Source organism: Crocuta crocuta, unplaced genomic scaffold (genome assembly GCF_008692635.1).
Source record: "Crocuta crocuta isolate KB4526 unplaced genomic scaffold, BGI_CrCroc_1.0 scaffold586, whole genome shotgun sequence".
NCBI classification, from domain to species: Eukaryota; Metazoa; Chordata; class Mammalia; order Carnivora; family Hyaenidae; genus Crocuta; species Crocuta crocuta.
The window spans coordinates 3,418,631-3,446,251 of NW_027532407.1; the positions used below are offsets into that span (position 1 = coordinate 3,418,631).

Here is a 27,621-nt window from a genome sequence, read left to right on the forward strand (position 1 = left end):
TCATGTTTCAAAATGAGTTTATTCATATTAAGTTCTGAAAAGGAACACAATTTGGTATTTACAAAGAGACTGATTACTTTTCCTTGGTGAGCTCACCAAGCTAAATTTCTGCATGTAAATACAGGAAAATATCTGTTTACAGTGAGAAATGAAGCAACTTTCTTTACACAGAGCTATTTTCAGATTGAATCTTATTTAATTCTTATCTCTTGAGAAATCCCAGAAACCAATGTCCAAAATATTTGGCTTAACAGATAAGAAGAGAAGTCTCATTGGATTGGATTTAGGAAATCTTGCTTCTAATCTTAGTTGTCCCACAAATAACTGTGTAATGATGGGGAATTTAATCTTTCTGAGCCTACTTCCTTATTCAACAACAGATAGTTACTAAATGCCTCCTAGAAGCCAAGTAGTTGGCAGACACTAGCGATAGAACAATAAACATAATGAAGATAGTCCATGTCTTCACAGACTTCAAGTCTGGAAAAGTGAGGGGTTTAGGCCAAATTACTGCTAAAACCAGTTCCTGAGTTAACACTCTATGATTTAAATGGGATTATATTCATATTCTGTGGCCTGAGGTTAGTACAACAATGACCTTGAGAAAGCTGTATTAAAATTATTTCCCAACACTGGTAAACTAACTTTTAAATCAAAAGCAGGTTTTATATATTCATTCAGAAAGTGATTCAACTATGGAATGACACATGCCATTTTTAGCACAATGAAATCCAATGTATTGAAATCATTTTTCTCAGCAATTCTGTTTATTACAATTTTATAATCCTGAACAGATTCTCTTATCTGAAGTTTTTCATGCATTCAGGTATTTTGCATGATGTCTGATGTGATCAGTAATAAATGTTGCAATGAAGTAGTAGCTATGATCATAACCCTAGAAGACAAAAGAGAGAAATGTAAGCTATTTTCCACTCAGAAACATCATGGACATTAAACATCTCTCTCATCTCATTTAATTTTCTGTAAATAGTGAAAATATCACAGTATAAGGAAGGCTTATAATCGAAATCAAGCTTAGGGGCACCTACATGGCTCAGTCAGTTAAGTGTCCGACTCTTGACTTTGGCTCAGGTCATGACCTCATGGTTGTGAGAGTGAGCCCTGTGTTGGGCTCCCAACTGGTGTGGAGCCTGCTTACGTTCTCTTTGCTTTGGCCCCTCTCCCCAGCTCATTCTCTCTCTTACTCACTCAAAAATAAATAAATAAAGTCAAGCTTATACTTGTACTTCAACATTTCCTCTGAACATTATAAGAACAGCAAAAATATGTAGAAAAATAAACATTCTGCATAGCTTAGTTTCTAGATGCTGCCATTAACATGCAAAGAGATGAAATAATACATTAATTAAACGTACAGGATATACAGGTGGTCACATCAACAAGGCCTAAAAGAATGAGAACTTATTTTTTATTATTTTTTTAATGTTTTATTTATTTTTGAGAGAGAGATAGAGACAGCATGAGCAGGGGAGGGTCAGAGAGAGAGGGAGACACAGAATCCGAAGACAGGCTCTAGGCTCTGAGCTAGATACCAGCACAGAGCCCAACGTGGGGCTCAAACCCAGAAAACTGTGAGATCATGACTGAGCTGAAGTCGGATGCTTAACTGAATGAGCCACCCATGCGCCAGAAGAATCAGAATTTAAAGAAGTCAGAAACATAGGCAAGAAGTTTCAACTCACAGAAGAAACACATTAATGTCGATATGACAGAAAATATTAAAATACAAAATAAGCACACATAACCAATATAAAGAACACAAAAACACCCAAATGGTCAAACATTTGGGAAGTTAAACACAGCCATCATAAAGTTTTGTTAAGAATTCCTCTTACTACACAATAAAAGTCTATCACATCATTATTTGAGGAAAAAGGAAAAATTCATTAAACCCAGACATCTCTTAGCAATAAACCACACTGGGGAAAAAGCCAATAAACTGTTGTGAAAACAATTATGAGACATAGAGAAAATGTAATATGTCAAGCAGCTGAGTTGGAACAGATCTCAAACTACCTGGTTGATTCAAACCACTGACATAGGAGCGCCTGGGTGGCTTAGTCAGTTAAGTGTCTGACTTTGGCTCAGGTCATGATCTCATGGTTCCCAAGGTCAAGCCTGAGGAGGGCTCTCTGGTTGTCAGTGCAGAGCCTGCTTCAGATCCTCTGTCCCACTCCCTCTCTCTTCCCCTGTCCTGCTCTCTCTCTCACAAAAATAAATTAAAAAATTTAAAAACACCCCCACCAATATAGGTCAATGGAGAGGCAATGCCCTAAGGGGCACCTTGAATACAAGAGGCTTTTGAAATGAAAAAGAAAAAAAAATCAAGGTGGGAAGAACCTAAGGGGGTTAAATAGCAGATAATTTGGGGGCAGTCTTCCTTCCAAATCACAATGAAGACACAGAATGGAATAAACTGAAAGGACATAAAAGTCTAAGAAAGATTTTTAAGATTTTAGCTGAATCTTGTGAATCGTCTCTGATGGGAGAAAGTGGGAATTTTCCTAAGCGCTTAAGAACCAAAAAGAGCCCTAATAAAAATATTACCTGGGTTTCAAGGAACAAGCTAAATCCCTAAGGTTTTGTTGAATCAATATTCCCCGCCTCTTACTCCCAGAGGAATGCAGTGCATGTATCTCGGAAACGGCAGTTAATAAAGAGTTCTAGTTTAAAGTATCAAAGCAACATAAAAGCACTGTCTTCTATGGTGGCCGAACCATAGAAATGAATGTGACAGGAATGCTGTCAAAATTAAGGCTGACCTTTGGAATGTGGCTTCACATTTCTCAATGATTAGACGAGGCCCAGTTAATTAGTTCAATTTAGAGCTAAACAACAATATCTTACGTAGAGAAAAAAACTTGAAGAAAAGCATTTTCCACTCATGGAATTCTTAAATTGTTAACAGGTTAAACAGGCCCATGATTTTCAATCGACAAACTGTAGGAAATATAGTACCAAGTAGTACCTGCTGGTTTTTAACAGAGGAAATGAGGTTATCTGATTGAAAACAGGCACGGATGCAAGGGAATGGATGCCCCAAACACTTGTGCAGCTAAGTCCCTACAGTGACTGAAGATGCTGTATTTTTATGCAGCTTCACGGATGTTTAATGCCTTGCACAGTTTCAGGCACCATAGTGGGTGGCCATTATTATTATTTATTATTATTATTATATTAGAGAAGTCCTAGGGTAAAACAGTTACAATTTTGTAACCTCTCAGGGGTGTACTGCAAAAATACAGTATATTTTATCTAAAATACAAAACCAATGTCCTTAACTTCCATAATGGTGTTTCACAGAAGATCCACCTTTACGAGAAAATACAAAATGCCTACCGTGACACACCAAGAAAGATTTAAAGGCAGGACAACATATTTGAACTACTGGCATTCTGGTGCACAGAAGATCCTTATATAATTTGAGCAAATTGTGTCATTCTTGACTAGTTCTGCATTCTACTTATTGATATTATTACATGGGGGTGGGTCCTTTCATCACATTTTTTGAACTGGCTTGGTTTGTTAGGCAGCACGCACAATTACATATACCCAGCGACACTTGAAAGAGCCTTAGTTTCCTCTTGTACCTCTCACTTCACATGGAAAAATCATCAGTAGGAAAACTCTCTGAGTATAAAAATAAATGAGCACATTTCTTTCATTCTTCACTGGGCTCTCAAAAAAGCAGCAATGCTCCAACAGCTATGATGAACATTTGTCCTAAAGGGCAGTGTTTTCCTATATATTTTCCAGTCTTGACTAGAAAGGCACATATATGAATCCCTGGGTCATTGAGTCTCTTCAGAAAGCAAAGAAGACTGTGGAAAAGTAGTCACTTGTTTATTCAATAAGCACTTCCTGGGAGTCTGTGTGTTGGATAATGGTGTTGAGTATGAGGATACAGGGACACGTGAGAGATCCTTGCACTTCTGGAATTCTGGGTTGTGTCCTTACTGTTCTCTTACAGACAGCACAGAGGCCAAAACCACCTATGAATCTTCAAAAAGGGTCTGAGACTTGAAGAGATAGTATATAGCCTTGCTTCAATGTTGTTTCTGGAAGTTTCCATTAGGTCACTGAAAATTTTTCCTCACAATGTAACTTTAATAACAGAAAATTAGACATATGAGGCTTTGGGGTAAGAGCTGATCGTTGTTTACTATCAGGACTCTGCTATCTAGTGCTTTTTCAATTTAGATCTGCTGAAGCCAAAAACAGAAAAGGAAAAATTCTATGAGGTGATAATCATACAAATATCCCTATGCACCACTTAGCTCTCAACCTTTTTTTCTGACAGTAGATAGTGTATAAAAAAAGACTCTGAGCAAACACCAAAAAGAAGTAAATAAACAAAGTTGGGTACATCATGTACATAATTGTAATAATTTTCTTTCTCCTCAGTTCACATACTTCGATATAGACCCCAGTTTTTTCAGCTTACTTAATTCTTAACCACTCCCATTTCAGTTTATAAGCAAATGATAGGGCAGGTAAAAGTCTCAGACCTGAGGTAATAACTGAAGTCAGCAGAAGTTGGCCTGAAAACCTGAAAGCAACTTTGCCAAAGCTGGCGCCAGTCATGTCTACTCAGCTGCTCACTGAATTCTAACAAGCCTACACAAAACCTTCAGACTGTAGTCCTTGCTGGAAGGACAGTGAATGAAAAAGCGTACCTGAGCTAAAGATCGTGGCTGGTTATTTCAAAACTTTCTCCCCCCCCACTTTTTTTTGTTTTTAGAATTGAACGTTTTGTCTTGACTCTTCATTAAATACACCCAACTATGTTTTTTAGTTGCTTGGGATAGAAGCATTTCAGAAATAAAAAGCTTCTTTATTTTTTCCCCTCTAAGAATTTCATCAGTGTTTTACATCTATGCTGTTTTTATAACAAACTCTACAGAGATTTGTCAGTCTCTGTTGGCAGGCTGAAACTTTGGTGGTGGTGATAACAACACACTTTCCCAGCACAGCCTCGCAGGGGCAAGAAGAGGCATCCAACATGGCTAGCGCCAAGAAATCGTTTGGAACGAAACGGCTGGTTATAGCTATGGTTTGTTTATACAGTTAAATGCACTACTTTCTAATCAAATTAGTATTTGGATTTCTCAAATTTGGTTATTGATCTAAAACAGGCAATTCAAGTGATTAAATGTTCAAGTGTTTAATCTAAGTAAGCCCTATTACTTAAAGATGGACACTCAGAAAAAAACCAATATATTGGTTTTTGACATAGTTTTCCACATGACATAACAATATATTTATATAAAAATTGTTCACATGTTCAAAATATTAGGGAAATTAGAAACACAGGAAGATTGTTCAGATCTGTTGCATGAGTTAAACAGAGAGGAGGCTGTGCACAGGTTCTCTTTGTGCTGACTAATTCCACCCCTCTGCTGCTCAGGAGCACTGCTTCTCATGCTTGGGATTGGTTAGATGGAAGAGAGGACAAGTATTTTCACTCACGTGATCTTGCTTCCAAATCTGGTTCTACTCTGAACTAGGTGTGCAACCTGAGGATATGTAGGTTGCTTTTCTGAGCCTGTAAAGTAGAGGGACAGGAGCTCTATATGAAAACCCCCAGCAAACATCACACTAAATGGGGGGAAAGCTTTTCCTCAAAGATCAGGAACAAGACAAGGTGCCTACTTCTGCCACTTCTATCCCACACAGTACTGAAGTCCTAGCTAGAGCAATTAGGCAAGAAAAAGATAAAAGGCATACAAATTGGAAAGAAAGAGGTAAAATTATCTCTGTTCACAGATGATCTTATCTTCTATGTAGAAAACCCTAAAGCCTCCAAAGCAGCGGGATACTAAAGCAACACACAAAAATCAGCTGCATTTCTATACACTAACAATGAACAATGTAAAAAGGAAATTATGAAAGTGATTCCACTTATAGGAGGTACTCAGAGTAGTCAGATATACAGAGAAAGGGAATTCTGGTTGCCAAGGTTTGGGGGCAGGGAGGAACGAAGACGTAGTGTTCACTGGGTATAAAGTTTCAATTTTACAAGATAAACGAGTTATGAAGATGGGCCGTGGTGACGGCTGAGCAACATTATGAATATTTGTATTAGCAAAGATGTGCACATTCAAAAGTAGCTAAGATGGTAAATTTCATGTATGGTACTGTGTCGCAACAAAAAAGCTGGAAAAAAAATGAAAGGACAAATAAAAAAGAACAGATGGAGAGGATAGGAAGGGTCTCTCAAAGGGGCGCCTGGGTGGCTTAGTCGGTTAAGCGTCCGACTTTCGCTTAGGTCATGATCTCGCGGTTCGTGGGTTCGAGCCCCGCGTCGGGCTCTGTGCTGACTGCCAGCTCAGAGCCTGGAGCCTGTTTCTGATTCTGTGTCTCCCTCTCTCTCTGACCCTCCCCTGCTCACGCTGTCTCTCTCTCTCTCCTAGAAATAAATAAAAACATTTAAAAAAAAAAAAAAGAAAAAAAAAGGAAGGGTCTCTCATGGGGTCACACAGAAATAAAATGACCTAATGCTGTGAAAACATTTTGTAAGCTGTAACGTACCACATTATACATTGATCTAGATGTATTTGGACATTTATCATCGTAATTACACATTTCAGATCAAAGTGTTTGACACATTACCCTTGAACATGAATAAAAATATTTTAAAAATCATAATCATTGTGGGGCACCTGGGTGGCCCAGTCAGTTGAGCATCTGACACTTGATTTTGGCTCAGGTAATGATCTCAGGTAGTGAGATTGAGCCCCGTGTCAGGCTCTGTGCTGTGTGGAGACTGCTTAAGATTCTCTCTCTCAAGAAAATTAAATAAAACTCAAAAAAGAATCACAATCACTTATAATTTGCAGTGTTCACTTTTCATCATGAAATATTTTGTTTATATTATATTCTGAAGCTTATAAATAAGTAATTTTTTTAAAAACAAAAGCAGAATTCCTTTAATTATAACTATAAGAATAGACTCAGGTGAGTAGTGGATAACCAAGTCTTTTGGTCAAGGAAAACTTGCCAACCAAGTGAAATTCAGTAATTCTTCTTTTTCTTTTTTTTTTATTGTTTATTTGTGAGAGAGACAGAGCATGAATGGGGATGGGGCAGAGAGAGAAGGAGACACAGAGCCTGACATGGGGCCCGAACCCAAAACCGCGAGATCATGACCTGAGCCGAAGTTGGATGTTCAACAGACTGAGCCACCCAGGCATCCCCCCCACCCTTTTTTTGATATAAACGCAAAGGCTGCATTGGCCCAGAAATTCAGTAATTCTTATTAAATAACAAGAAATACCAAGCAGCACAATGGCTAGATTAGCACCTAACTCAAAACATATAAGGTGCATATATGTGTGAGACAAACAGTTCACAGCCTCTGAGGCTAAGGTGAACATGAAGTAATTAAAATGGAAGCTTATTCTTATTATTTACTGTGACAACAGCGGCATGTGTAAAGAAAGATGTATCCAGTAATGTTGCAAATTTAGTACTATTCAAACATGAACCTTCTTGTTATTCAACGGTTGTTACGACTGGTTGTATGACAGGCCAGACAAAAACTTGTAAATGCTTTTCACTGCCAAAGGCTTTCCTTTTTCTATGGAATTTGGTCTTAGACATCAACTTAAGCAAAAGGCTTTCATTTTAAGTGTCTTATAATTAAAAAAAATATCTTACTAGGGGTAGTTTTCCAAATTCCAAAATACAAAGTATTATAGAATCTTGCCTTTTTTTTAAAGCATTTTTTTGAGAGAGAGAGAGAGAGAGAGAGAGAAAGAGAGAGAGCAATAGCATGTGATTGGGGGAAAGGCAGAGGCAGAGGAAGAGAGAGAACCTTATGCAGGCTCCAACGCCCAGCGTGGAGCCCAATCTCATGACCAGCCATTAGATCATGACCTGAGCCAAAATCAAGAGTTGGGTGTGGAACTGGCTGAGCCCCCCAGGTGCCCCAGGATTCTTGCTTTCTTATAGTTACTTGGAACAAGCGGAGGTTTCTTGGGACCCACCTCTTGTAATCTAAAAACAACAGGGACTTTCTTTTCCGTACAGGCAGCTATAAAGTTATCAGGTAGTAACTGTCCATCTGAAAGGAACTGGTCATCTTTCCCTTGATCGATTAGTATGTCCAGCTGAGAACCTGGGTAGGACTTCACAAGATGGGTAGCATCATAAGCCTAGAAGAAGAAAAAATACTGAAAAATAAATTTGAAAGTACCCAGAAAGATATTCTTCAGAATAGACCACAGTAGAACCAAATAGAAATTTAGTCATTTGAGCTCTAAGGCTTAGAAAACGCTTGCCTGGTTTTTATTTACAAGGTCTTCAGAATTCTATGTCCCGGTTATAGCCTCTTTTCTACTTCCAGGCAGCCCTGAGTCAGCAGCAAGAATTCTGAATCTCAACATTCTTCATAGATAGCCTTTTTTGTTTTAAATCTTTGAAATTCTTAATCACACAAGAGTCACAAAATGACTCTTTCTTCTAACTCCCTTATCTTTTTCTATTTCCAAATACTCTCTATTTCAAATAGTCTATTTTGTTGTCTTTTCTTTTTGTCTCTAATTTCAGAAATAAGTACATTCAGCTTTCTCTTTTATGGTCTGTTGAATAGCACCAAATATCTGCTATCCCCATAAGCTTTCAGGAAGATTTAATTTAAATAATCTGAAGCATATAAACACCTCCACAAATTAATGCTTTCAGGAGCTGCCACTAGGTAGAATTTCATATTTTATTATCCACCTTTAAGTATTTTTGATTATTCATATATATTCACTAGCCACAACTTCTATACACCAATCAAGACAAACAAAAACCCAAAGATTTCCCCTTCTAAAGTATCATGCTTCTTTAATCTTAATAATGAGAGAGAGGAAGGGCATCTATAAACTCCAACTAGTTCTAAGTTTGGTGATTTCATGATTCTCCATGGGCTCCTTATTCCAGTGGTAAATTAAATAATAGCCTAAACACAACATAATTAATGTAGTAAAATCTACTGCCACTTGGAGAAAATTACAGACTCATTTATAGGTTACCTGTGTCTCTACCTCTCCCTTCCTTTCTCCCAACTAATGGGTCTTTTACTCAATGCTTCTATCAGACCCTAAGCCCCGTGTGGATGGGAAAGGTGATCACCTTTGTGAACTAAGATTTCAGAACTCCACACAGGCTCTGCACAGTGGCAGGATTGCAAACACTGAAGTATGTGCACTGTTGGCTCTCAAAGTACCTAACGGTAATCATGTTCTGCATTCTTCCACTGTAATAAAAATCTAAGCCCAAGCAAAACACAATTCTAATCTACGGACTACAGGATTAAACCCCCAATTTGTTAGAATTTCAATGACCAGTCTTAAAGAAAATTGAGTGAATGACCTGGAACACACAACAGTAAGACAAAAAAGTTTTTCTTATCCGCCCCCCAGCAAGTATTTCCTACTTGTTAACATGCATGTGATGATGAGTGCATTTGCAAAATATTCAGACTCTTGGTGAAGTTCGCAATAGTCTATTTCTGCACAAAAGTCAAATGAGTCTCCAGAGAAAGTGCCATTTTTAATTTTCATTTTGAAGCATCTGCTCCCATGCTTGAAAAAGCAATCTTGCTTTTGGGAATGTTCACGTAGATGTACATTACACAATATCTATTTTTAAACTTTTTTAAGTCTGGAATTGAAACTCTCAGTCTGAGAGATGCTGGAATTGAAACAGATGCATGAAACAATTAAAAGGGCGGGACTCACGGTTTCTGATGTACAACTGAGCACATGGTTAAGACGCATATCTAAATTTAGTGATAAAATGTAGTATTTTTGGTAATGTTACTTAAGAAATAAACATATATTGTCAGCAGAAAAAAAAAGTAGTCTCAGAATGTCTGCCACAACTCAATACAATTTGAGAAAGGGCTTTTTTGTTGTGGTTATTATTATATGTATATCCTTGGGTTAACTGTTTTTTAGCTCTGGATCTTTGAGTGAGCTAGGAAGATAATGCCTGTGGTGTGTCGCTTTTTCACAAATTTGAAAACATAAAAATGAACATGAAGACAGCCTTCCCAGTACCTACCTTCCATTTATTTTGATCAGTTCCCAAATATCCACCGAAGGCTTTTTTGCCCCAAGGACAGAGCATTGGGTTGCAAATGGGAGCAAATGCTGACACAGACTTCAGAAACAAAGGAAATTTAAAAACAAGTTATATTTTGCAAAATCCAACAGGAACAAATCTTTGCAACTTGCTTAAAAACTCAAAAGTTTACTTGCAATTTGCTTATAAACTCTGTATGCCACGAAAACTACTCATAAACAATTTCCTGTGGGCTCTCTCAGGCAGTGAGCCTGCAGTCCTGTCCATGATAACATCTCCCGTATGTTCTAGTAAGACAGCTAATTAACCGTAGTTGCCAATACAATGAAAAGCAATACATTACATTTTCATTAAATAAGGCATAAAACCAAGTTTACGTTCAGACTTCCTACTCATTTTTTCACTTAAAAGTAACGCATAGTAATATAAAAGAGTTTGTGCCTACTTTTGTGAACAGGTTATTAAATCTGAGACACATTCTCTTTAAACAGGGCCAAGAAAGCACTGAACAATGCCCTTAAATATGGCAGAATTTTAGTATAATGCAATTTTGTATTCTAAGCAATGTTTTCTCTTTCCTTCTTTCCTTCCTTCCTTCCTTCTTTCCTTCTTTCTTTCTGTCTGCCTTTCTTCCTTCCTTTCTTTCTTTCAAGTTTATTATTTATTTTGGGAGAGGGAGAGAGCGGGAGAGAAAGAGCATGAGTATGCAAGCCTGCGAGGGGAGAGAGATCTCAAGCATTCTCCTCTCAGTGCAGAGCTTGACATATTGGGCTTGATCTCACAAACTGTGAGACACTTAACCGACCGAGCACCCTATGCAATGTTGTTTTTCCCTGGGTAAGCGTCACAGATGGAATCGCACTGTTTCAAAGCACTTATCACTGTAGATTTATCAATGTCTACTGCCTTTTTTTTTTTAATGTTTTATTTATTTCTAGGAGAGAGAGACAGCGTGAACAGGGGAGGGTCAGAGAGAGAGGGAGTCACAGACTGAAACAGGCTCCAGGCTCTGAGCTGGCAGTCAGCACAGAGCCCGACGCGGGGCTCGAACCCACGAACCGCGAGATCATGACCTAAGCGAAAGTCGGAAAGTCGGACGCTTAACCGACTAAGCCACCCAGGCACCCCTGTCTACTGCCTTTTTTAAAGGACAAAAAAACAACTGAATTTGATTTTCTCCCTCAAACATAATAAACTGACTGCCTTATGTACAAAAATGTAAGACTATTGCATTCACTCATTCATTCATTCAATTATTTATTTAAAAAACCCACTGCCAGGACTTGAATTAAATCAACTTTATAGCAAAGCCTATTGAAAGAAAAATACTTGATGTCGCAATAAGAAATGGCCGTAAGAAGTATTTTCATTTCTCAGTGGCACACCTGACATGACTAAGAAGTTCTTTCTGGGGCGCCTGTGTGGCTCAGTCGTTTAAGAGTCCGGCTTCAGCTCAGATCATGATCTCACAGTTCGTAGGTTTGAGCCCCGCGTCGGACTCTGTGCTGACACCTAGCTCAGAGCCCGGAGCCTGTTTCAGTCTGTGACTCCCTCTCTCTCAGACCCTCCCCTGCTCACGCTGTCTCTCTTCTCTCTCAAAATAAATAAAACATTAAAAAATTTTTTAAAAAGTTCTTTCTAAGGGAAGGAAACAGATTAAACAAATCGTGAGGTATCTGACAGCGCTGTGATTTTAAAGACAGAAGCAATCCTGAGATGATCATTGCTTCAGCATTCCCTTTCTAAACAGGATGGTATACTGCTCTGCCAGTCAGACATTCTATACACGGTGGTTATTCCAACTTGGCTCATTTAAACAACAAAAAAGTAAAGCTATAGAGTTTCAAATAAATGAATGGAAAGACTGAAGATGTTATCAGTTACGCTACAATCCAGTTTCCATCCAAGGCACTGAGAAGAGAGAATTCTTAACTTTTACAAATCATGAATATCTTCTTCCCTCAGAACATCGAAGTTAACTTAACAAATATATTTTCTGGGAAAAATATGACATATACTGCCACAGTAACAAGAATAAGCTTTAGGGAGGAAAAAAGTCGAGAAAACTACAGTTTAAATAGAATTCAATAGAAACTGCTTTATAATAGTTTTTGGTAGGCCAAAGGTGATAGAATTCCTATACTTCTGATTCTGGAGCATATAACTGTGTGTTCAATTTAATGCTCTTCCCCTACAGCCCATTCCCAACACTAGGTAAGTTTAGTCCCAGTACTAATAACAATATCCTAATATCACTCTTTGAAAAGTTCCTAACTGATATTATCCAAGAGAAATACGTGTCACTGGAACCTCAGGTGATCTTACTTTGTACTTTCCAGGATTCTTCAAAGCACAAATCAGAGCTCCATGGCCTCCCATGGAATGGCCAAAAATAGACATCCTTTGGGAGTCCACTGGAAAATTGGCATTTATGAGTTTGGGAAGCTAGAGGGAATTTAATAGTACGACAAAAGGTATGAGAAATAAGTTTAGACGTTTCCAAAGTTATATAAGATAATTACACAATCAATATTTCCAAGTCAGCCTTACAATAGTATGAACTAATAAAGATGGAAAATAAAAATTTCAAGTAGACAAGGATTCTTAACGTATCACTGGAGAAAACATGGTACATCCTTCTCAGGGAGCAACATATGAAGATGATACAGAAAGAACCTTTAAAATGTCTAAACTTTTGGTCTAGTAATTTCACTTCTTGGCATCTATTCTAAGGGAAAAGTCCTTAGGGGGAAAAAATGATACATAAAGACAATCAATACAGTAAAACTTAATATAGTAAAAAATACATAAATATCTTACATTAGGAAAAAATAAATTATGACATATGATATAATATTATGCAATTATTAAGGTTACGCTACAAATAGAGTACTAGAAAATGTTTGTTTTGTACAATTAAAAAAAGAACATGATAAAAAGTTTTTACAATTCTATGAAAACTAGTCATAGAAAAAAGTCTGGAATATACCAAACAGTTGTTATTAGGGGTACAGAAAAATGGGTGATTAAAGTCTTATACCACTGAGTTTTTATGATGTACATATTAGTAATTAAAATCATGGAAAATTTAGAAAAATGCATAAACTACACATAAATATTATTAATATAAGCAGTGATTTAGTTACTTATCCTTTCTAACTAAGCCTTTATAAATCATCATAAAATATGTCTGAAAATGAGTCAGCTGCCAGAGAAATGAAAAGTTTTTTATATACTGTTTTCTTTGTATCATCTGGGTGGTGTATAAAAGTATCAATATAATTACTATCCTCTTTAAAATTGTACTCAATGTTAACTTAAACTGTAGTAAGACTATTGTACAAGTAAACTTTGGAATGTTCACTAAGATAATAAATATTTACCAAAGAGAATCAACACTACCACACCCTAACTTAAAATTCTCACGACGAGAAGGACTCTTGAGTCCCAAACAAAACTACTGGCAATCATCAGTTAGTAAGTACAACATAAATGAAATTACCTCCTCAGTCACGTAAGAATACATTCTGTAGTTAGTTTTCCAAGGATCCTCAGTGGCATCCACATAAAACCCAGCACCGGTGCCAAAGTCCCAGCTCTCATCTTCTCCTTCAATATTGCAGCCCCCTAGCGAGGGAAAATCCCGCGGTTTCACCTTCTCCACAGTGATGACCCGTATTTAGTAGCACACTTTTAAATGAATCTGAAAGTTCATTTGCATCTGAGCTGTTCACCAACTGTTGCAGATCTCTGCCTTTTGGAGCACACATTTCCAGGCTCCGTTGTCCCTGAGTGGGACCACGTGACTAGTTCTAGTCAATGAGGCAAGCGACGGAATGCCCTTCCAGACTGAAGAATTCACTGCCAAGGTGAGGCACACTGACATTTTTTGTGAATGAAATGTCCTTCTATGTATTCTTTTTTTTATTTGTTTTTAAGTTTATTTATTTTTGAGAGAGAGAGACAGAGTGTGAGCGGGGGAGGGGCAGAGAGAGAGGGACACACAATCCAAAGCAGGCTCCAGGATCTAAGCTGTCAGCACAGAGCCCTCCACGGGGCTCAAACTCATGAACGGTGAGACCCATGACCTGAGCTGAAGCTGGTCGCTCAATTGACTGAGCTACCCAGGTGGCCCCTCTGTATTCTGAACATATGCTTCTTTACTGTTCCTTTACTGTCAAAGGGCTTATACCCTCTATCCTTTCAAAGTGTGCTGAGATTCCTTCCCTGATGACCCCTCCCCTATTACCAACACTTCTTTTCAAGGGAAGGGAGACAAGATGCTTGCAGTGAGTTCACTATCTTGCACTGAAAATGCAACATATTCCTTATGTATTTTGGAATCACTCCATCATGTTTCCCTATTTATTCATCCCCTAATGGGATTTTCTTATAAACTTTTAAAATTTATTAGGTTTTATTTTATATACTTGCTTGTAGGTAAAAAGCCAACCAAGACTATTAACAGAATTACCGTAACACGTAATTTCAGGGAAGTGACCTCTTTGTAATATTCAGTTTACTCATCCAGGAATGTGACATTTTTCCATTTATTAAAGTCTTCGTTTATGATCTTTAGCGGATTTTGCAATTCTTTTAAAAAATGTATCTTCATATTTTTAATGTTTATTCCTAGGCATTTAACATTTTTGATAGTACTCTGAATTATATTTTTTAAGTAGGCTCCACACTCAGCGTGGTGCCCAATGTGGGGATTGAACTGATGACCCTGAGATCAATACCTGAGCTGTGATCAAGAGATGGACACTTAACCAATACTTAGCCACCCAGGTGCCCCTGAATAAAGTTTTTTATTACATTTCTAGTGAGATCTGCCTTGTTTTGGTGTATTATATGTCCTATGAAAGGAAATGCACTACTTCCTAAGGTCAGCCATTTATCTTCCTGATAGTTTTAGCTGGCATTTAAATTCCATTTCCAGGGGGGTGCCTGGGTGGCTCAGTCGGTTAAGCGTCAGACTTCAGCTCAGGTTATGATATCACGGTCATGGGTTTGAGCCCCACGTCGGGATCTGTGCTGACAGCTAGCTCAGAGCTGGAGCCTGCTTCGGATACTTTGTCTCCCTCTCTCTCTGACGCCTGCTCAGAGACCCCTGCTCACACTGCCTCTCTCTCTCTCAGAAATAAATAAAACATTAATAAATAAATAAATAAATAAATAAATNCTGTGCTGGCAGCTCAGAGCCTGGAGCCTGCTGCGGATTCGGTGTCTCCCTCTCTTCTCTCTCTGCCCCTCCCTGCTCACACTCTCTCTCAAAAATAAACATTGAAAAAATAAATAAATAAAAATAAATAAATTTCATTACCTGACACTTCTAGGGTCACAAAGTAAGTTTTAACTCTCTGGTGGACTGGATTTTCAAATATTTGATATTTTCATTTCTCTAACATAAGCATTCTAGTTATTTATATTAAAACTAATAGTATGTTTCACTGCATCATTGTTTGATGAAGAGCAGATGAGAAAAAACATAATTTTCATGTGACAAAAGACAGTTTACCTATGGAATAAAGAAATTTCTTATGCATAGTATGTTCTTTTGGCACCAGTGCCAATATGATATATTAACCACATCGCTCAATCTCTGTTTTGAAGTGTCTTCATCTATAAAATGGGAATAGCATATCTGTCTGTTCTCCTAAGAGTGATGTCATGAGTAAAATTCGCAACGAGGAAAATACACAGCACAGTATTTTATAATCATGGTATCACCTGAAAGATTGAGATAAGAGCAAAAATGCAAAACACACTGTATAGAATTTAAAGATTTATATTTTTACAAAGAATGTCTGGAACGAGAACACTTACGAGGGCTGGTATCTGGGGCAATGACGACAAGGCCATGTTCTGAGGCAGCTTGATGATAACCAGACTTTGATATGAAATTCTGTTCCGTGCAAGTTAAACCTGAAGATTAGAAATAGTGTTATCTCGTGCTATACTGTGGATAGCTGATAAGATTTAATCCCTGTATAATATGGGGAAACAAACTCACTTACTATTATTAAAAAGCTTTTTTTTTTTAAGAAATAATTCTAATGAAAGTAATAAAATTCCCTTTCTCATAAAATTTACAACAGTATTAATCAAGAACTGTCTTAGGTTAAATGTTCCTATAGCTGTCCTTTCAAAGTTCCTCACTAAAGTTAATTACTGAAATCGTTAGGACTAGATGTATTTGGGAATCAGAATTTTTCAAACTGGAGAATAGCAGTATGGTATAAAGTAAATGTTACATCAACCCCACTGGGTGCTGTCAAACATGCCAATTAAATGTGTTACTATTCCTGCATCAAAGCATAAATACTCACAATAAGTTATCCTAATACTATAAATAACTTGTCATCTTTTATATGAGTAGTCCTCAGCTACAAAATTCTGCCTGATCATCTTTGTATTCCTCACAGATTTAAAAGAGAAATGGTCGCCATATACCTTCCTTAAATCTTAGCCCCAGTTTTTACAGCTGTTTCTTCCATTTTTCCTAGCTATATATAGGTTTTTCAGGCATGTGATAGAAGAGATGACTGAATTTTCTTATTCTAGGAGCCTAATACTATAATGATGTGAGAATGGCCAAGAATAAACTGGCAACAGATGGTTGAGCTAAGTACCACCCAACCTAACACCCCTTTTCCGGTGGCCAATGCTAAATATCCCACTACGTCTGATGATTAGCAACATAAAAGCTTAGTAGTAGGCATGACACAGTATGAATTAACTATGAAACACTTTTACAGTTTCTATTTATCCCCTAACAGCCAGTGAAAGGACTTATGAAGTAACTGCTAATGAAGACTAAATTCATAAATAATTATGAGGTACAAAGTTACAAGTATCATTGTATAAAGTGTTATGGGAGTTTATGTTTAAAGTGTGAGGACATACCTACTTTCTCTAGTCATGGCGGAGAACAAGGTCTTCATTTGTCCACCATGCTCCTTCCCAGTGCATCTTCTAGAGATACTGGAGCCATATCATGGTGGAGACCTGCCCCCAATACTAATACAAGGTCAGCAAGAGTGCTGACCCTAATATAAATAGGTTCAGAAGCAAAGTAATACTGTGAAAAGAGTAGGTTCTGGATTTCAGACAGGATCTCATTCTAAAGACGTTACTCCGCCACTTACTGCCTAACCAAAATTAGGCAAGTAACCTGAATTCTCTGAGCCTCAGCTCTTTCATTTGAAAATAGTGATAATGCTGCTGATGTTTATCTCATACCGTGGCTGTGAGGATTAAATGTGGTAACATGTAAAAAGCCTTGAATTGTGCCTCAGACACAGTGCACAGTGTCTTACACTTAGGAAATGTCAGTGTTTAGAGACCAGAGAAAAATTTGTTTTATTAGAGTCAGAACACAAATTCCTTGATTAACGTAGTAGGGACTAAACTGTAGACTCTTAGATATAATTCTACCAGCAGAATTATTCTCACAAGTATAAAGATGGTTATAAATTAATATCCACTAGATAACTATATTTTCTATGAAGAGCTTTGGGGGATTTTTTGGTTAACAGCTTTATTGAGATAGAATTCATATGCCATACAAGTGTACAGCTCAATGCCTGTTGGTGTAGTTACAATTATGGAACACAACCGCTGTATAATTTTAGAGCATTTCTATCATACCCCAAAAAAACCCATATCCATTTGTGGTCACTCCCTATTTTCACTCAACCCTCCCTCCACAGCCCTAGGTAATCACTTTCTGTCTTTATGGATTAGCTTATTCTAGACATTTCATATAAATGGAATTTAACAATATGTAGTCTCTTGTGAATGGCTTTTTTCACTTATCAGGTGTTCAAGGTTTACCCATGTTATATGTAGCATGTATAAGGACTGCATTACTTTCTGTTGTTGAATAATATTCCATTGTATGGATATACCACACTTATCATTTTGTTAGTTGATGGACTTTTGGTTTGTTTCACTTTTTTGCTATTTATAATACCAAATGCATAACAGAATAGACATTTGTATGCAAGGTTTTGTATGGACACATATTTTCTTTAAAAAAATTTTTTTAATGTTTTTTTTTGAGAGACAGAGCATGAGCAGGGGAAGGGCAGAAAGAGAGGGAGACACAGAACCAGGCTCCAGGCTCTGAGCTGCCAGCACAGAGACCAATGTGGGGCTCAAACCCACAAGCCGTGAGATCATGACCTGAGCTGAAGTTGGATGCTCAACTGACTGAGCCACCCAGGTACCCTGGACACATAATTTCAATTCTCTTGAGGATACAGATGTTCTGATGGCCACCCTGACTTGGAAAGATGCAAACCACACCATCAGAACCATCTTTTACAATTTCAGTTTGGATTTCAGTTTTAATTTTAGTTAATTTATTAACTTTAGGCCTGTAACAATTGACATAAATCCTTCTGTCATTGCTTTCCTTCAACCTACTAGGAAATTAACATGCTGAAAATGTTTTGCCATTATTTTTCATGTATATTCATCAGACAATCTTAACTTTTTAAAAAAGAAAACCAAGCATTGACTTCCAAGGTCTACCTGTTCTTCAACATCTCACTAAGGAAGCTGTCCTGTCATGTGATGTAAACAAAAATTCTAGTTTTTATACTCATAAAGCTCAGATGATAGGTTTTCATAGATTCGATTCTACTTAGGAATTTAGGGCTTTATTATTATAGTACCTCTTACACAATACCCTGGTACTTCTGATCTAGGTTATTTTTCTTTCAGCCAAGAGACAAGACTCCACAGCTGCTGCCAGAAACAAAATGCAAAAGAAACCAGAGAAGGACTAAAGTGCGAGGCTATCAGTCAGAAAACTTGTTCACTCTGTTAAGTGACCCTGGGTAATATAGAACTTCTCTGGGCCTACAGAATAGTTACCTATTTTCCAAGGTCATCTTCAGCTATACAATACTATGTTTCTAAAAGAAACATGCCATTTTATTCTTTCCTTTGCTTTTGGCAATTGCCCATTGCTCTTCTAGCAAAATCAGTTTGCTGTCTTCAACCACAGAAATGGGTTGAGTCACAATCACATAGGCACTTAATTTTTGCCTTTTACTTATTTTTAAAATGTTTACCTTTTAAAATGAAATCTTTATTTTCATTTTAAAACACCGGTATTTGGGGCTTATCCTTGATAAAACATATATAAGTGGGGATTTATTAAAATCAAAGAATAAGCAATGTTAAAGTAATAAGAGCACTCGATATAATTTGGCTTCTATGGACACTTTCCTTGTAATGTTTGCTTCTAAAGATAAAATACCAACAACATCTTGTGAAAGAAGTTAGCAGGGAGCTTCAAACTACTGGTGGCAAAGCCTTACTCTCTCACAATCCATCCCAGAGTTTTTAATATTCACCACTGATTAAGAAGCTTTAGTATTCTTTCGTAATTTCCCAGACTGTTGCCAGAGAAGACTAGTAGAGTCCAATTAAAACATTCTAGGGAAGACTCTAAGACGTTAGTTGTTGGTGGTTTCTAATTAGTGTATTATGGGTGCTCTGGTTTTACCTAATATTGTTTTGTTCTATTTGAGTGGTAAAGTCTCTACAGACTTCGGAAATGCTTAGGTAGGTACAAGTTAAATAAGTAATTTTTCTTTCTTTCTTTTTAATGTTTACTTATTTATTTTTGAAAGACAGAGAGAGAGAGAGAGAGAGATTGCATGAGCATAGAGGCAGGGCAGAAAGAGAGAAAGAGAGAGAGAGAGAGAGAGAGAGAGATCCCAAATAGGCTCCACACTGTCAGCCCTGATTCAGGGCTCTAACCCAGGAACCATGAGATCATGACCTGAATCGAAATCGGATGCTTAACCGACTGAGCCACCCAGGCGCCCGAATAAGTAACTTTCCCAAGCTCTTGCCATGGAGTCCAGAATTTTACATTCTCTGTTAAATTACTTGGTTTAATCTTAAAAGAAGCAAAATACATGTAATTCCATAGGGCTGAAGTTATTTTCAGGATACAGTAAGATTTGACTATATGAGGATCCCAAAGTCTTTTATAAATGGCTCAGAAAGCACACCAGGAAATCGAGATAAAAGAGTAAGATGAACCAGTTAAAAAGGAAAAGAAACTCCTTCCAAAACTCAAATGCGTAACACTTACCAGACAACCAATATAGCGCAGGGCACTTTCCAGTTTCTGCCTTGGGTGGTAAGTAGATAGCAAATTTCATTTTGCAGTTCAATTCAACACTGTAATTTTAACAGCCACAACAAAAAAATCAATGCCTCAGAATGGTTAAGACAGAAACATAAAAATAAGTGTTTTAATGTAGAAAATAAGAACTCTACCAATATTTAAGGAATATATCTTGCCCCTTAAAAGAATGGGGCCAATTAACATACTAATCTATTAACCAGCCTGAGTCCTGCCTGTGCATGGCATGTAAGTCACTTGGGGGGTGAGGGGAATAAATTAAAAGAATAAATGTAACATCCTCAATACAGCGCTAATATTACTAAAAGAAAAATTTTTTCTGTTTCTAAAGAGATGTATGAAATAACAGATCAGCTTTTATAAAAAATGAATTCTAAAGATCTTAAATTACCTATTTGCTCATGGGCACTGAAATTGCCACATCTTTAATTTGTTGTTTGTAATATTTTATGATAATCACTCATATCACAAATGAGGTAATTTTGATAAAAACTATAGGTATTTTCCCAAGTACGCAGTGATTTTGTGCAACCGTAATCTGTCATGGGCCTATTAAGGAATCAAATGGATGGAAGCAGAATGAGAGATATCTAAAACTGTATCTTCTTAGTAATTACCTGTCATGTTCAAAAACTTTCTGCAGTCCTCCAAAGCACTTGTTACTGGAAATCTGTTTCAATGCCATTCTTCTCCTATTAGTAAATATTAATCTCATTAATTTCTAGAACATAAATTCTTGAAAAATTTGAAAAACTGTTTTCAGATAAATTATCAAACATGCAACTGTTTTCCACCTAGAACATTTTTTCACATGCTAATTTTCTCTGATAAACATCATTAAGAAACAGACTCAGTTTCATGCACACAATTATACTTGTTATGCACTTTAGGAAACTTTAGTATTCTGGTATGTCATTTCTAATTTCTCTAATTTATTAACAAGTTTCTTTTTCTCTTTCTGGACTGCCCCAAATTCTTTTTTTTTTTTTATTTTTTTTATTTTTTAATGTTTTATTTACTTCTGAGAAGAGAAGAGACAGCGTTGAGCAGGGGAGGGTCAGAGAGAGAGGGAGACACAGAATCTGAAACAGGCTCCAGGCTCTGAGCTAGCTGTCAGCACAGAGCCCAACCCGGGGCTCAAACCCACTAATGGTGAGATCATGACCCGAGCTGAAGTCGGATGTTCAACCGACTGAGCCACCCAGGCGCCCCATGGACTGCCCCAAATTCTTTTCAGAAAGAAGAAGAATGTAAACGAGCTACTAATTAACTACTTTAGCTTAGAAGGTTAAAAATTGCTGGGGTGCCTCAGTCGGTTAAGTGTCCGACTTCGGCTCAGGTCATGATCNTGCTAATACTTTCCCTGTCAACTCTAACAAAGGAATTAAAGAACTGGTATTACTGATTATGGCTGATTTTAAAATGGGAGGAAAATGATGTAACAACAACAATTTTGCTAACAGTAATTGAAAACATTTATTGAGCGTGATTGCCACTCTGTGATATGCTCACCCAGATCAAATTCCTCATCCCAGGAAAGTTTTCCTGGGAAAGTAATGCACACCTTTTAGATCAACAGTTCTCCTTTTAAAACAGAAGTTAATTAAAAGTGCAGCATTTCATTGGGGGATTTTGAAGTTTGGTAACTCTTATCTCTCCAACAAATCTTTTAAGTGTTCATAAATAATTTCAAACTTAAATGGTAAAATGCCACATTATTAATTTTTAATGATACCAAAAAAAGCTGGAAAACAGTGGTTACCAGAAGTGCCCGTTAAGCAAAGAAGAACCTTCTGATGTGTACCTCTCAAGAAAGGATTCCCCTCCCCTCCTGATTATAGACCAGCCAAACACACTGAACAGAAAATCCTCAGAAACCAGAAATGGGTATTACCACTTGAGTGGTCTTCTCAATGAATATGTTCCACATAATTTCTACTGCCATTCTCGGTTCTACAGTATACTGATGAGTTGTGGGGTTCGGGTCACTCTAAAAAAATACTTACCAATAATCTTAAAAAGTCAATCTTGGAAATGTCTTTACAAAATTTTTTAAAAATTTAGCTTAAATCCCACCTTTTAGTAATTTCCTCAATAAATCCAAACACTTGGCTTTGCACTGGAAAGCTGGGATTTGAACCAGGCAGCCTGAAGTCAGGGCCTCTACTCTGCCGCTATGCTCTCCTATTTCCTTGAAGGCTTTTTAAATACATTCTTCATTAGACACTCTGAGATGGACTAATTTTATAGGATTAGGGTTTACAATTACAGAGACACTACCTTCTATCACAGGGTTATGCATTTAAAGATCAATTTTCAACAAATTCCTTACAAATGTTATTATTAACTTCAGCTATTCTTATCCATGATCCCAACTTAAATAATACACTAACAAAGACAGATGTATAATTTTAGTATATATACATAAGACCAAAGAATAAAATATTTTTGCTGAATTATTTTATAAAGATGTCCTATATTCTTAAATTTCATAAGGACTGTCTGATTTCCCAGACCATGGTACCCTGAGCAGATATCTAGTACATAAAGAGATAACTAATAATTATTTGTTGAATTAATGAATCATTTATTAACTTCTGACTACCAAGTTTTAAAATCAGCTTGTCCTTCATCTTTATTGTTCTATACCTTATTTATTTGCTTCAGTAAATCTGAACTAAATCTATTTCTGAACTAAATCTATTTGCTTCAGTAAATCTGAACTAAATCTAAAAAACCACAATTAATCTATTTCCTCTGCTTTTTAAATGCTCTTTAATTAAAATTCAAAATCAAGTATTTCCCATTTGGCCAGAGAAAACCAAGTTAAAATGCTGTTTTTTAAACTGACAGAATGAGCTGAAAAAATAAAATCAAAGCCCTTGAAGTTTTTTTCCCCTAACCACCCATTTTAGAAGTTACTTTTGATTACAAATCAAGAAAAACGTTACACTCAATAAAAAATATGACATAAGCTAAGAACTAGATACAGTCTGATATATGAAATAATATACTAGGTGATTACAATTTTCATTAAAAATTTTTCTACATGCAAAATAACATATTTTAACCTAAATTATTAGATTTTTCACCAACTTTCAAAGAAACACATAAGAAATATAAATTTACCTGACCAAATGCTACTTGCTTTTGTCTGCACCAAAGGATAGATGAACCTGGGGAAAGGAAAAAAGACCACATGGTTTAGAAATGGGACATACTTGGGTGGGTCAGTCGGTTAAGCGTCCGACTTCAGCTCAGGTCATGATCTCACAGTTTGTGGGTTCGGCCCACGCATTGGGCTCTGTGCTGAAAGCTCAGAGCCTGGAGCCTGTTTAGGATTCTGTGTCTCCCTCTCTCTCTGACCCTCCCCTGTTCATGCTGTCTGTCTCTTAGAAATAAATGAAAAACATTAAAAAAAAACAGAAATGGGACATGCTTCTACAACAAAGGTTATACAGACATATACAGTGCACTAGACATTCTCTACAGAAACATTTTCTTCTCTTGAGGCAGGTGGCTGTCTACTCTGGATTTGGCAGTGTGGAAGCAACACCACACCACCTCAGCCCTTAATCCAATTACCATAATTCTATTTTGCCACAAGGTCTGATGTTCCTTCGAAAACTTTTGGTGGACTGGTCATGTAGGTTTTTATTTGGTGGGTGGTGGTACACTCCTATTTGTTTTCTAAAATGGCAGTTTCAATAAACTTTTATGGCATGAGGAAAAGAATCTTTTGCTGGACTAAGATTCCTATGAAGGTTTTTTTCGATTTAATTAAATAGAAAAGAGAGAAAGAGAAGCCCAAGCAGGCTCCTTGCTGTCAGCACAGAGCCTGACTTGAGGCTCAATCTCATGATCCATGAGATCATGACCATGACCAGAGCCAAAATCAAGAGTCGGATGCTTAACCGACTGAGCCACGCAAGAGAACCCAGGAAAAAAAAAGTCTTAAAGTGTAATTTTAAAGTATGAGACATAATCAGCTGCTGAGAGTGAAGAAAACTGGAGTGGCAACCAGAAGAGCGAAGAAAGATATAAAGCCTAGACCTGGCAGGCTAAAAGGTATAGAAGGAACTTGTGGAGCTGGGAGAAAAAAAGCAGGGAAGAGAAGGAAGGGGACTTCAGGGCTGCTGGATGGGACTGTCTAGAAAGGACGAACCGCTGAGAAAAAATGACTGGGCTCATGAATAATGAAGTGACTGCGATACAGTAAGAAATAAACAGAAACGTCCACAGTACGTATACACATAGGGGCGTCATTTATCTGCTGGGCATCTTATTTAATAGGTTCTTGAACATATTTTCTAGGAGAAATGGAGTGAAAGAGTAGGCTAGGATAACACAAAACAAAACAACCCTTCTCCAGAAAACTCACCAACAAAAACAGACAACAATTCCACAGTGCCAGCGGGAGTTAAGCAATTTTTCCTAGAAAGTCAATGAAATGAACACCCATATTTTTCAGAAAATAAAGGTTCTTTCAAGTGCACTGCCAAGCCAATCAGGGAAAAACTATTAAAGAGAAATGGTCTATTCACAAAGCATCCGTTCCCCCAGAAGGTCAATCTGTCAAATCTTAGGCTACATGCCATCCTTCTCCAGGCACCTGTGTTGTTATTTTTACCCATTCTTTTCTTCCTCTGATGAGTCTCAGAAGGTGTCTCTATACCTCTTCCTGTATTTTTGTTCTCCTTCTCTCCAACTCCTTGGACTTTGATCCATTTCTTCCTTTTCAGTGTGTCCCAGCGCACTGGCTCTTACGATCTACACAGGTCTCCCCGGCATCATCGGATTATGACACTGCTGACCATCACGTCTCTGTTCAAATCCTCGCCTCAGAGAGCACTCGGGATCCAGGTTCTCCCACTTCTTTCCCTCTCCCTTTACTCTTCACACGCACTCTTTCCCTAATTCCCCATTCCCTATTTTGCTACCACATTTTCTAGGTGGAATAATCTAAATTTGCTTATCTAGATCCAATCATTCTCATGCATTAGTGCCAGAATTTAAATGTCTTGCTGGACCCTTCTTCCAAGATAGGCCACCAACTAGTAAAACTCAGCACATCTGGGGGTCTATGTAGCTCAGTCAGTTAACCTCTGACTATTGGTTTCAGCTCAGGTCATGATCTCACAGTTTTTAAGTTCGAGCCCCCATCAGGCTCTTCAGTGACAGTGTGGAGACTGCTTGGGATTCTCTATTTCTCTCCCTCTATCTCTGTCCTCCTGCAAGCGCGCTCTCTCTCTCAAAAATAAATAAATAAATAAACAAACCATAAAAATTTTAAGGAAAAAAACAAAACCTCAACACATCTAAAATGAAGCATCTGTCTCCCACCTTCAAACCATTTTCTTCTTCCCTTTTCTTTGCCTCTCTTTTCATCCATGCCTGTCTGTGTGAAATGTCTTACAGTTAGTTACTCCTTTGAATTCCCACTGCCACCATCCTAATTATACACAAGAAATGAAAACTTAGGCTCCTCCTTTGTTTCTTTCTTGTATGCCCCACTAAAATCAATATCCTGTATGGAAGCGTAGGGCTTTAATACATGTAACTTACTGCTAAATGGATACCTATACATTATGTATTCAGGCCTAACATGGCCTGTAATTGTTGGTCATTTTGATTTTTTTTATTTTTAAAAATTGTGATAAAAAACACATGCCATAAAAATTGATTATCTTAACCATTTTTAAGTGTATAATTCAGTAGTGTTAATTGCGTTCTGTCAATTTTAAAAAACATGGTCAGCCTGCCCACATTGACTAACAGAAGGGAAATTCTGGCCATCTCCAGCCTGCTGCTACAGGTGTAGGGCAAATCCAGCTCACCTAGGGGTTGAAAACCACTAAGTTATTGAAATGAAAAAATATACGTAACTAATTATATATATATTTTTTCAGGCTTGATGCCATTAAAACTTCATAAAATTGAAACTATGAAGAAATGACAAAAGGTAGATAAAGATAAATAAAACTCCATATACGCTTTGGTCACATTTTAACTGTGGTACGAAGCAGAGTCTCCTTTATAAAAATTCACACAGCTGGCCCATATACAAACTTTTAATACACCATCGGCGGAAAAAAAATACAGCATCCACGTATTCCAAACACCTTAACTTCGCTCTCAAAGTTGTCTTCCACGATCCCATGTTACTTTTCTGGCCTCACTTTCTATTACCTTAAGTCAGTCAAACTCAATTAGCACAATCCAAGTTACAGCCTGGATGTTTCTACTGGGTGGCTTTATCAATGCAATGGTTTAACAATTTCAGTATAGGCTCTGGGGCCAGACCCTCCAGGTTCAAATTCTGGCTTCACCACGTATATAAAACACGTATTAAATTTAATGCGTATATCTACGTATAACACATCTAACATGTATTATATGTAATACGATATTAATATTCGGGATTGCTCCGAGAATAAATGAGTTAATTCACTGTTGGTTGTAACACTGCTGGCTATGATATGCATGCAAATGTTAGTTATTTTTCCAGCAACTTTGCCTTCCTTCAAGGTCCGCTCAAATGCCAGCTCCCTGGAGGTGCCTTCAAGGGGTGACTTCCGACCCCTCCAGAATTTGGAAAACATTTACGACACGAACAGACCCCTGAAAGGGGCGCTTGCCGGGGTTACTAGCGCTTTGGGGTCTGCTTCTCGATAAACTGGGTACACATCTACCTCGTGCAGTGAAGATCTGGTCAAAGGGCGGGGAAAATCTATGCATAATGGAAAGCGCTAAATAAACGCAGGGGAGGCCGCAGGCCCGAGCACCCCATTGTAGGAAGTTTGGTAAAAGAAAGGGATTCGGCACGAGGCTTGCGTCTGCAGCCTCGGTCCTGGCCTCGGTGCCCCAGCGCTCGGCCTGCAACCTCGGCTCCGCCGCGCGCGGGATCNCCAGACCTCAGCCCTGACCCAGTCTTACCTCCGGGATTCACAGCGGCAAAGACGGGGGCCGCAGCTGGGGCGCCAGGGCGGGGCCTCATCATGGCCGCCGGGGCCAACGTTTGGCGCAGCCCGTCTTTCACCACGCCCCCGTCGGGCCCGCCCACTTTCGGGCCGTTCCTCCTGTGTCCCCTCTCCTGCTCCGGGTCAAGCCACAGCCACGCCCCGTAGGCTCTGCCTGCGTGGTCTCCGCTCTCTGTCACCACCCGCTTCGCCGCCGCCCTGTCGTCGCCGGCTCCTCCTCCTGCTGCCCCTGGCCTAAGTCCCTCGGACCCGCTAGCCTGCCGACCCAGGTTGTCCCCGGAGACCTGAGGTCTGACCCCACGTACTGGTGGAAAGGATTTACACGTAGTCTTTGAAGTTATTTAAAAACCAGATTATATTAGGGAGTCTGGG

At 38.0% G+C, this 27,621-nt stretch overlaps 1 protein-coding gene across 1 annotated transcript; it reads right to left on the minus strand.

Moving 5' to 3' along the window:
- Window positions 1-27,319, minus strand: ESD (esterase D). Its single transcript, XM_077778775.1, has 10 exons — window positions 27,206-27,319; window positions 23,399-23,445; window positions 20,887-20,961; window positions 20,216-20,304; window positions 15,925-16,023; window positions 13,598-13,722; window positions 12,421-12,540; window positions 10,075-10,173; window positions 8,010-8,177; window positions 1-895 (listed from the first exon to the last, which is right to left on the minus strand). Exons 3-10 carry the CDS (start codon window positions 20,952-20,954, stop codon window positions 815-817), a joined length of 849 nt encoding a protein of 282 aa, XP_077634901.1. The 5' UTR covers window positions 20,955-20,961; window positions 23,399-23,445; window positions 27,206-27,319; the 3' UTR covers window positions 1-814.
- Window positions 27,320-27,621: the final 302 nt, after the last annotated feature.

Coding starts and splice junctions, on each gene's coding strand:
- ESD (XM_077778775.1), bottom strand. CDS start 20,954: ATGGCATTGAAACAGATTTCCAGTAACAAGTGCTTTGGAGGACTGCAG. Junction 16,024..20,215: donor TGCGCTATATTGGTTGTCTG/GTAAGTGTTACG, acceptor TCTAATCTTCAG/GTTTAACTTGCACGGAACAG. Junction 8,178..10,074: donor CTGATCAAAATAAATGGAAG/GTAGGTACTGGG, acceptor TTCTTCTTCTAG/GCTTATGATGCTACCCATCT.